The following is a 12356-nucleotide window of genomic DNA, read 5'->3' on the forward strand; positions in this document are numbered from 1 at the left end:
GTTATGTCTGTATTAAAGAATAACCTAGAATTATTGTTTGATTTTTAATAAATATTTAAAAAAATATACAATATTTTTAAAGTAGTTAAATAGCCTACAAATTTTGGTGGTACTTTCGATGTAAGTCCTAGTATTCGGATATGGTGTTAATTTATTTAGTGATTGTGATTTGTTTATTTTTTTTATTAATATTTATATTACTCATATTGTGGGTACACTTGAGTAATCTGCCACAGTGCTCTTTAAAATCCCACATTTTGAGTGACTTATTTATGTTGTCAGCACAAAGTTTTCCGACTTTTGAGTGACTCATAGAAGATGCTTTCTTACCTCATATCCCAGACTTCCTTTCCACTACACAATAAAGTTGTGTATTTCGTGTGTCACAGATGCATATTGCAGCACTATAAAGTTTTCTTCATTGGTCAGTCCGTATTCTGAAATTCCATATTATGAGCGACTCAAAAAATACATTTTTCTAGAGGAACAAGTGGACACGAGGAAATTTCTGCCACAATTTTCTAAAAGTTATAAATTGAGTATTTGACAGAAGACATTTCTTTTCTTTGATAAGTCCATATTTTAAGTAACTTGACACTTTTCTACCACAAATTTGATTTCGAGTGTCCCAAATGCATCTTGCCTGCCCTATAAAGTTCTCAATTTTTCTTATTTTTGTAATGTCTCACAGAAGATCATCTTTGTGTGGCACAATGTGTTGATAATTCCATATTATAAGTGACCTAAGTCACTTAAGTGTCTAAACACTTATCTTACCTTCGAATACGCTACTCAAAAAGCTTATCTCCCACATAATGTGCGTATACCACACAGTGGCCAAGTATACATTCGACTGTGAGCTGTCAAAGCTCTTTAGCCAAAAAAATTCGCATCAGTACCGGTGACCGAGCCCTAATTTCCAGGTTCGCCGGTGAACAAGCAGAAGCTCGCCGCGCAGATGCTGCGCGGCAAGGAGGCGGCGGTCGCCGAGACGTCGCTCACACGAGTAAGCGCGGGGAGTGGGGGGAGGGGGGGCGGCGTGGTCGAGAGGCGGTATAACTTTGACGCGCTCGCGTGATAACGAGAGTGGATGATGCTATGGGTGGCTTGGGTGCGGTAGGGAGGGGGGATAGGTCGGTTAGATTTTTCCGGATTCAGTTTTTGCAGTAGGGGTAAGATTGGTTAGAGAATGATTAGGAGGGGGGGGAGGGGTGAAATAGGTCGGTTAGCATTGTTCGGAATCTAATTGCGATCTTCGATTATGAGATAGAAAGGGGGGGGATAGCTTCGCTAGTGCAATATTGTTTGGGAGAATTAGTGCGGTTTTGTAGTTTTCAGTAAAACCGTTTGAGAAGGAATAACGCAATTTTGCTATTTTCTCTTTGCAGTAATATGATGTTTGGAAGAAATACATAGTTTAGTTTTATAACTTCTATATTATTTCAATAATAACAGTTTTGATAGTTAGGTATTACAGTTTAGAAATGAGTATAAGCCAATTTGAAGTATGATAAAGTTTCGTTCGGGAATAATAGGATATTTGATAATAATATTTTGTGAAATTTGCCTAACTTATCAATCATCTTTTCGTGTGAGATTCAGGCGCGTTGGTAACGTTGGTAAACTTGAAATAAATTGTTAGTGTATTTTGAAAAGCTTTTTTGTAGGTTATTCCTCAAATAGATTCAGATGGCCTTAGTAGCATACATTTATATTCTAGTATGATAGTGCTGTTATGCATAATATCGATAAACTGAATCAACATTAAAAATTCAACGGAGTTGAATATATAAATTTTCGATACTTTTCTTCCTATGATTATACCTTTTTCGTGGATATATTTTTTATAGATTTTTTGACGTATCATCCAAGTCACCCTGCGCGATTATTATTTATTGAGTATATTTTTGTAATCAGTATGTTTATTCCATTTATATTATTAGGTATCGGTGTGTAAACCTAGCCCAGTTCTTGTAATGAACCATAACCTTTTAGAGATCACGAGTGGAAAGTCAGATAACGGTTTAACCTAACTTCTGTAATCGTAAGGATTATTGCTTTCATAGGTAATGTTGGGGAGGGTTTTGAATGGGACATGTGTATTGAAATTTCATGGACACCTAGTTTTAAATTTTGTCATAACATAATTTATTAATTAATAAAATTAATTTAATTTTTAAATCACTCTAGAGTCATTACTAAAATTATATTAGTCACAATTATCACACGTTTGTGAAACGTATTAACAACATTAATATGCATTTAAGTTTTCAGATAGATTGTAAATTGTAATATTTTGTAATTAACAACTTAATCCAATCACTTGCAATTATTTCATCGTAGCAATGTACACAACACTATTTCAATACTGCATCACACTATAACGTTTATAAGAACTGGGCTTTTTAACTCTTCGCTTTATATGTAGATGTTGTACAAGTGATGTGCATCGTTCAGTCTCGTTAAATCTATAGATGTATTTTCGCCGGTGTGGGGGTGGCTTCGCATTCGGGTTAGCACACTGATTTTGTAGATTTCTAGAAGCTTTTGACGTGTATTTTTAAGAGTTTTATATATTAACTGACTATAATATTTAATGAGAGAGAAATATAGGATTAAACACACGATTATTTATCCGTGTGCTAAGTTCGCAATGCTTGACGGTCACTGTTCAGCCTAACCCACTTTGGTCGTCGATTGCAAACCATCGTGCGTTTCACTTCGATGTATCGATCAACTGCAATCGATGGCATAACTTTAGAATAACGGGCATAAGGTCTCCTTCTATTTATTTAAAGGCATTTATGTAAAGAAATTCTCAATTTGAAATTTTATCGACATCGATAATTGAGAATTGCTTCAGTTCTTATTCTAACCACTGGTTGGTTGAAGGGGCGGTCTATTTTAGATAGGGAGGCGAAGAGGGGAATTTTCTGCAATACTCGAGCGTGGCAGTTTAAGATATGAGAGATACCTTAGACCTAATAGAACAACCTTGTTAACTATTTAGCTCTTTAAGTAGTGACGCGCGCCCAGGATAGACGATCAGATTAGTAAAAAAAAATCGATAGTCTGAAATACTCGAGCGCGTCAGATTAAGATATTGGGGGTTGATTTTAGTATTTTAAGACTAAATTTAACTAATCTGACGATAAGTCCTTGACGCCGCCAAGTTATAGGGTCGCGAACTTGTAAAAAAAAAACGTTAATCCGGCATTCTCGAGCGCGATTGTTTTTATTTTTATTTTGAAGAATATAATCTAAAACTTACTAAAAATACAAAATCTGCCGGTTTCCGCGTGACCGGAAGTCTGGAGGAGCCATTTCGTCTTCCGAAAAACGCGTTGCAGTATATAAGTCGCGAACGATACATTTTACAAAAAAAAAGTTTGAATAAACAAAAAAGGTAATTTTATTTTACACAAAAAAGGTCTCTTTACATTTATGTCCAAAGTTAAAACTTTTTGACTTAAAAATCATAAAAACTCAAACTCCCGGTTTTTTGAGTATATCTCGAAAACTGAGGGTGTTAAGAAAAATTGATATGAAATAACGATGATTAAAAAAAAGAAACTCTCAAACCTTTTTCGGTCAGATTAAGAGAACCCACCAACATTTTTGTCAGATTAATAAAATATGCTTTCAGGAGACCGAGATAAACCTCCCCTATGAAAATCTGACGCGCTCGAGTATTTCAAAAGGACTTTTTTTTTCTGCATTTTCAAAAATTCATCGTAACTTATCGTCACGCCGAAATCGTCAGTTTTTTTAAGGGGAGTTTCCTTGGGGCCTACTTAACACCCCTTCCGAAAATCTGACGCGCTCGAGTAAATTTTTTTTTTGTGCATTTTTGACGAATTAATATGCCTAGCCCCACCACGCAAACCGGCAGATTAGTATACCGTTGTTATCAGAGGCACTTGGGGCATACGTAGTATGAATATCTGACGCGCTCGAGAATGCCCAAGTAACTATTTTTTTTTACATTTTTGAAAATCCGTACACGCCAAACCCACCGCTAAAATGGTTTTTACCATAGAAGCTTTTCTTTTCGAAATTATTTTATCTATCGATTTTGATAAGTCTCGACGGCGCCGTTTAATTACGCCATTTAGCTACCTCGCCTCCCTATCTATTTAGCTAATTTAATTTCAATGCATGTCACCTTTATAGTTTTATCGATAGGCGTCATTCCTAGTGTTTCGAATTTAATTATATTTTTTTTTTAATTATCGATGTTTTATTGGACGTCACTGCCTCGCCTCTGCACTGTACTTATATGTTGTACTTATTGAAGTACTTAGCGCGGCAAACGTATTTATTATTTAATTATGATCAAATCGAATAGTTTAGCTTGAACGCTAATACATTGAGCACAAGGCTTAAATTCAATTGATGAAATCAAAAGAACGTCGACGTAGTGATGTGCGCACATTACAACGTCGACGTTGCAGATTATCGATATAATATTATAATCAATCCTTTTTATATTTATTTCGTGTGCTTCATGTGAAAATGAGAAATGTGTAAGTCGTTGTGTGTCGGTGTTATTATTAAATAGATTTATTTGAAGGAAATTGACTCTAGATTGTTTAACATTCCTAGATTTCGTTGAGAAATTTGACGAGTCAATTGTGTTTGCGCTGTGGATATGTAGATGTTATTGACCTGCGATGTACCGCCGTTTTAAAAAGAGTTTTAAATTAAATTTGCGATTTTCATTGACTTTAAACTTAATTTTCACATTATTTATTACACCGCGACCGGTACGAATATAGTTCCTTTGGTACATCGCTGGTTGTATTAGATACGCTGTTAGGTTGCACATTGTATTATTATTTTTTCCTTTTATTTCTATTTATTTTTTTATGAAACTAACATGGGCATCGCTAACTAACCCATGGTGTCGGATGCAATCGTATAACTACAATACAGAAGTAATATTCTTACAGGTACGCCTTTAGACCTGGGATGAACAAATCTATTTATTGTAACATTTTCTGGACACTTTTCGGTCTGTGTTTTATTATACTTGTGATGTATTCATTGAGATTAAACCCCTCTATGTTCCTATAATGTCGAATAGTATTCTGAGATACTGTCTAGAGAATTTTCTTTTCTTTTTTATTCCGGAATCTCTTACTTAAATTTAGTACTTAATTAGAGGGAACAAATATCCAAAGGTTATGGTTAATTGTATACAAACTGACAACATAATTTTGTGATAGAAATAAATTTTGTTTTTTTGATTATTATTTTTGTTTTATTTTTTGTTCGCACCTGCATGTTGCCAGATCGATGGGTTTTTAAGGTCTTTTTTTTAAGTATATTTAAGACTATTAAGCAGATAAATAATAGATTTAATTTATTATATTTTTATGTTATTTGGTAAGATCTTAAAAATTCAGAGTAACAACTTTGCATGATCTGTGCTGTTATTTATAATCTGTATTATGAACGATGCTGTCTGAACAAGGTCCAATGTACAAATTATGGTATTTATTTTTTCAATAGGATCAGGATCTGCTGAGTGCAAGTGAAAACAGCGTAAGAATTGAAACGTTACTAAAGCACAGCTTATAATGTTGATTTTAGCTGACCTGACATAAACCACACGTTAATAAATTTTTAAACTAGTAAGTGCTTTGTCTCTTTCTATCTTATTCTTATGGTATAAGAGTGAAAGGGACAGAGTATTTCTTAGTTTAAACATTGGTTAAAATTACGTAAGGGGGTATATGCGGGTAGCGAAGATCAATCTACGTGCGCATTGGCTATGAGCTTTTTTCCGAGTTGATGTAATAATAAAGTGAAATTATTAAAAAAGAGTATTGTAGATTCCTATTTACACTCATACGTTTTATACAAACACTGGTGTTATAAGAACAATCAAAACAGTTCAAACCAGTACACAATAAAATACAAGTACGAAAGCTCTTCCCTTTTGGCTCGGAAATTCTGCTTTATTTATGGTACATTATGTGACATTAGTATACACAGAATTAAAAAACAAAACCTAATATTTTACATCGCATATGTTCACTTAATTTAGCCTGCTTGTATAGTCAAATCTTACACTTGTAGTTATGTGTTTTTCACTTATTGTTGTGTTAAAATTGAAGCATGTTATTATTCAGTTTGGATTCTTTTTTATTGAGAAAGATTTTAAAATTATGCATTTTTTTAAATTAAATTATTACTAAAAGACTTAAATGGCCTGGTGTATTGGGATAAAATACAAGGTGAGAATTGTCTACGACATGCTTTAATATTTAATTTTGTATCTGTTGTTTATACTAAATATAATTAAAAGACATTCTAATGTTCAGACGTGTTATCTGGTTAACGTATTTATACAAATAAAATATTTTAATATTCTATGATAGATAAAATCTTAAATTAGTAAGAACAATTTTGTATTGCAGGATTCATTTTGATTTATATTTGCGGGATTATGACTCTGAATTCCTGAACCAATTTGCAATTTAAACAATTTATCTTTTGTAAGCGTGGAGTGTGTGGTTAGTACAGATGAAGTCATGTCAGTATGGTGATGGAAGAATCGAGAATAAATGAGTTTTAAAATCGTTAAAAGGTTGCTTTTTGCATATGTTTTGTCCGCTCATGTAGTGATTGTCATGCCTTTCTTGCAATGCAAATAAAGGTAATATAACATTAGGAACAATTGAAATTATTAGGTAAATCATTTCGTTAATGTTCTATGTTAGGCTAGAAACTAAGCTTTCATAAGCTTGAAGCATTACATGTAGACCAGAGGCGGATTTATACAATGCAAATATTCAAATTTTGATACCAAATATTCAATTTTGAAACTATGGTATGTAACAGAAACCAAAAATATTCCTCAACTGTTAATATCTGTTATTATCGTTTAATTAGTAAATTGTGGTGATTCGAGTTGCCATAAAAATATGTGAAAGGAGAACACAAACACAACATATAAAATAAAATATCATATGTTTTATGATATTAATAATAGAAGATTAACTTCTATTATATTCATATGGTATGGTAAGAATCTTGGTAAATCCGCCTCTGGTACTCAAAGCTTGCCAGCTATAACCCCAATTTGTCCATAGGCATAACCCGTCGCCGGGGTGGCTGGCGGGAGGGGCCGGGGTTCGCCTACGGCAGTCTAGACTCGCCAGAGGAGCCCCAAGCGTCTGGCAGCGGCACCGCGCTCACGCAGGAGATGTGATACGATAGAGCTGGCAGCACTGACGCTTTTTAATTACGTCACTGTCACGATGACATTGACAGTTCGGTTTAACGTCACTGTCAATATATGAGGAGTGACATTGACATTTTATAAAGTGACATTGACAATTAGGTGTATCGTCACTGTCAAAATTGAAATTTGTAGTTCAATGGCAGCACATTCGGCTTGTAATGTTGCTATTATTGAAAACTTAAATAATCTTTCCTATTAGATCTTTATTTGGTTAGAACGGTAGAACGCGACTTAATTGTTAGAACTAGCTAACTATAGTGCGTTAGAATGTAAAGAATAACTAATTTTGCTAAATAATATCATCGGAAGGCCTATACTCATTGTAAGGTTATTACTATTCTGCGCTAATCCAATCTAAACAATTTGCCTTAGATTGAAACCTCAGGTGTAAGCTTTATAAAATTCCATTATGATTATCATTAGTTGTGGAATTTGGATAAGGCCTATTGGATTCTGTGATAGTACTAGCAAAAGCTTTGCACTTTTGTCATGTAACTATTTTGTCGTGTACGTCTTAATTAGCCTATCGATATTTTGATGCAATTTTTGTGATTAAAGTATTGTAGTCTGAAAGCAAATCTGAATGTTTCGTACGAAATTCGTATTTGAAACTACACTGGTGCTTTTTGGGCGTTCCTTGCAAGACTGACGTCGAGTATTTATGGGCTTTATAACTATGAAGTATAGGTGATTCGAGATTTAATATTATCGTCAACAGTTTTGACCTATTTCTAATAATAGCTGTTTATTTAGTACTTTAAGGGTCGTCTCGAGTCGTAATGCCAGTTACATTAGTTTAAATCTAATAAATATCATAGGAAATATTAAAAAGTGTCAGTGTTGCTATTACATGGACTTGAAATGGTGATATTATTAACGAAGTGAATAGCTAAAAGTAGATCTTTTAACCTTTCTACGTAGGAGTGGCATTAGATAATAACAGAGCGACGTTTTAACAATTATTGTATAATGTATTGCTTTATATTGAAATAAATATTATATTTGTCAATATCGTTGTTAGTTTGTTAAATACATAGTTTACGATTAGTATGTGAATGGTGGTGATTCGAGTTGCCATATAATTTGCGAAAGATTAACGAAGTACAGGAGCGAATAACATAAGAAAATACTAAAGAAAAAATCAGATCATTTCAGTAAATTATAATCTGTTTTTTAATATTGTGAAATTAGATTGTATGTATTTTCTATGATCATACAGTTAAGGGAAAGCTAAAAAATATCGTCTTTAGTAATTTTATTGTAGGCTTGAATATAATTTCTACGAGTTTATTCAACTGTTAAATATTTATTATATTCAAATTTCAGTTCAGGCAGCTGACCCTTTTAATGAAATTTTAGAAAAAAAAAGTATGATTATTATAAGTAAAGCCTATTGCCCAATATCGTCTCGATTGTAATAAAATTAAAAATAGATAGTTATCTTTATTTGAGAAAGCATGAAAAGGAATGGGTATCATTTTGTTTCAAAGAAACGTATATCATGTATTACATATAAGTAGGTATGTATACGTTTTAGTAGAAATGAATGGACTGTATTAGATAAGAATGTAGTAAAGGTGTAGGAAGGCGATTCTTTTCTACTAATTTATTTTAGTCGCATTATTTAGTCACATAGAGAATTAGTAATATTTTAGTTGGTTGATTTAGATTACCAGTCCAGTGTTGCTAGTCTGAAAATCTTCCTTTGGTATCTTGTATTTGGATTTAACATCTTGGATTGTATTTCTAACTAGCTTCCACCCACGACTTTGTACGTGCATCCCCGTTTTTCCCCGTTCCCGCAAGAATTTCGGGAAATCCTTTCTTAGGGGACGCCTACGCTATGACATCTACCTGCATGCCAAATTTCAGCCTGATACGTCCAGTGGTTTGGGCTGTGCGTTGATAGATCACTATATATCAGTCACCTTTGAGTTTTATATATATAGATGTTTATTTTATTTTACGTAGAGTACCTAGTAGATAGTATGGAAAACAATATTTTTGGAATGTAATTTGAAGAGTTTGAAAATAACATCTCTCTAGACTCTAGCTGAATAATATCTAAATTTAGAAAGTGCTAGGAATTTATATGAACTTCCATTTTCATTTAAAAAATAAGTAAGAAAAAATTCTTAGTATTGCTCTGATATCTTATACTATTGTTCTTAAATATAATGCGACAGAAATAAGTTAGTAAATAGTAGTGATGCAACGAATACTACTTTTACGAATACGAATACGAATATCAAACCTACTATTCGGCGAATACGAATACGAATACGAATATCTAGCCTTGGTAATAAAAGACTTATTTATTTAATGAATGTTTACTCTTCTAATAATTAAAATTTACAATAGGCAAATTTTTATTTAAAATACATAAAATTCGTAGATTTTCTGGTTTTAGGCTATTTTTTTTTCAGTCTGGATATTTTCAGGCGTTGAAAAAAGTCTTTCCGAAGCGACTGTACATGGCTTCAGTGAAAAATATTGTTGGGCGAGTTTTTTCTGACTTGGAAATTGGACATCTTCTCGCCAAAAGGCCAGTGGATCAGCAGTCTCTGCCAGGGCTCGGAAACCGGTTTAAATTCTTAACCGGTTTCGGTCATTGACCCCAAACCGAAATTGATTTAGGTTAAAGGTTGCACTTTACCGGTTTTTACCGGTTTATGCGAAATACCGGTTTTTCATTAATATTGGTTTTGGTGGTGAAAATTAACCGGTTAAAACCAAGTTACATAAGGATCCTCGGCCCCCGCTACCCTCGCTCGACGGGCCTGGACGTTGCGAAGTCATTTAGTTACAAAATTCTTAATCGCACTCAAGTTCGCAATTTTAGTTTATATTTTAAACTAGCTTCCGCCCGCGACTCCGTCCGCGCGGATGTCGGTCTTCGCGTGGATGGTTTATTTCTCGATTTTGAGTAGGTACCTCTGACAATAAAATCTTATAAATATCTATTGGACCCAATTCCCAAATACGGCTAGGCCTATAATAATACGCAACGTGTGTTCGCGGTTCTACGGAACAACGTCTATGGATAAAACTGAAAAATTAAGATTAATTTTTTTCTACGTATTTTTCCAGGATAAAAAGTATCCTATTTTACGCCCAGGATAATAAGGTGATAATAATTATACCAAGTTTCATCGAAATCGAACCGCTAGTTTTCACGTGATGCCTTCACATACAGACAGACAAACAGACAAAAATTTTTTTAATCACATATTTGGGTTTGGTATTGATCCAGTAACACCCCCTGCTATTTATTTTTTCAATATTTTCAATGTACAGAATTGACCCTTCTACAGATTTATTATATGTATAGATTTGAATTTAATAACTAGATTTCCGCCCGCGGCTTCGCCCGCGTTTGCAAAGGAAAACCCTCATAGTTCCCGTTCCCGTGGGATTTCCGGGATAAAAACTATCCTATGTGTTAATCCAAGTTACCCTCTATATGTGTGCTAAACATCCATACATCTATACTTACAAACTATATTTTAGAATAGAATATATTAGATACTAGCTTCCGCCCGCGACTCCGTCCGCGCGGAAAAATTAAGATTTATTTTTTTCTACGTATTTTTCCGGGATAAAAAGTATCCTATTTTATGCCCAGGATAATAAGGTATAATTATACCAAGTTTCATCGAAATCGAACCGTTAGTTTTCACGTGATGCCTGAACATACAGACAGACAAAAATTTTTTTAATCACATATTTGGGTTTGGTATCGATCCAGTAACACCCCCTGGTATTTATTTTTTCAATATTTTCAATGTACAGAATTGACCCTTCTACAGATTTATTATATGTATAGATATTAGATTCACTATATCTTGTGGCAAGCGTTAAAAAATGAGGCAAAAATAATAAAGGAATTAACCGGTTAATTTGGGTGTCAAAACCGTTTGTGCAGAAGTAACCGGTAACCTTAATCATTTGGGTTACTTATAAACAGTTCACTTGTTTAACCGGTAAATGAAGGAACGATATATTTACCGGTATATAATCTAAATTAACCGCTCTTTTCAAACCGGTTCCGAGCCCTGGTCTCTGCACACGTCATATTTTTTCGCGCGATTTTTAAATTTGTAGTAAATACAGTTGCGTAAAAAAAATATTCGTTTTTAAAAATTCGTATATTCGCCGAATACGAATATTCGGTAAATGTCTACTATTCGGCGAATACGAATATTCGTATTCGTATTCGTTGCATCACTAGTAAATAGATACTTACTTTACATTATTGTCTCGATAGTTTTGATATTATTAAGAACTATTATTATTATTTACCTATAGTTCTATTATTTACCTATTAATTTTATCCGGCTCGTATTTCTATTTTCAATAGGTACTCCTATAAAGGCAAGTTATGACCAAAGTTTTTGAAACCAAAGTGAAGAGGAATATTATCGTTTTAATATAAATATTTATTTGCTTGTGCCTTCTAATGTCAATTTTACGCTTAGTAAATGTAAAATTGTTATTTTTGTGAAGGGATATATTATCAGCGGTTAAGAATAATGATTGGAAAACCTGAGGATCGTTCGGAAATTATTGCCGATCGGAAAAATAAGTTTCTTTTGAAATGGTTCGAAATTTGTATTCCATGTTATTGCTAGAATCGAAAAAAAAAAGAAATGTTCGGAGTTAAAACAAGTTTTAGATAGGTACCTATGGTATAATTGAAAAGACGCCAGAAGTTACCATAGGGAAATTCGGACACAGTGTAAGAAAGAGGATTTCTTTATTTATTATAAATCAGGTTCCTGATCGAAAAATCTTATTAAATGGGTTTTATATAATCGCTGAGAGTAAGTATAGGGAAAGAATAATAAAAATCTTCCATTTATAATTTTATGTTTTTTCATAATTTTTATACATTTATGTTTAAAAGAGTGAATGCACATGAAGAAATTTTATAAATTTAGATTAATTAATTAATCTTAGAGCTAGCGCGCAAGAGCAACTGTCTGCTCCTGCTGTCTCCGCAACTATTTTGTCTCTCCTATCAACTCTATGGGGAGTTGCGTCACTACGTGCGTGCACTTTCTTACTTCAATACTAGCCCATAGAGTTGATGGGAGAGACAAAA

The 12356-nt window shown here is 33.4% G+C and overlaps 1 protein-coding gene across 3 annotated transcripts in view; it reads left to right on the top strand.

Moving 5' to 3' along the window:
- LOC123697796 (NPC intracellular cholesterol transporter 1) overlaps positions 1 to 8205 on the top strand; it is a 78189-nt gene extending 69984 nt beyond the window's left edge. For 2 of the 3 annotated variants that reach the window (XM_045644347.1, XM_045644349.1), the window contains one exon: positions 7101 to 8205. In XM_045644347.1, coding sequence (XP_045500303.1) covers positions 7101 to 7219 — 119 coding nt within the window. In that variant the 3' untranslated portion in view covers positions 7220 to 8205. Of the gene's footprint in view, positions 1 to 923; positions 1007 to 4952; positions 5253 to 7100 lie in introns of those variants that run through there. The other variant, XM_045644348.1, reaches the window with a different exon arrangement.
- Positions 8206 to 12356: the final 4151 nt, after the last annotated feature.

The sequence above is a fragment of the Colias croceus genome, chromosome 15, assembly GCF_905220415.1.
Source record: "Colias croceus chromosome 15, ilColCroc2.1".
Lineage (NCBI taxonomy): Eukaryota > Metazoa > Arthropoda > Insecta > Lepidoptera > Pieridae > Colias > Colias croceus.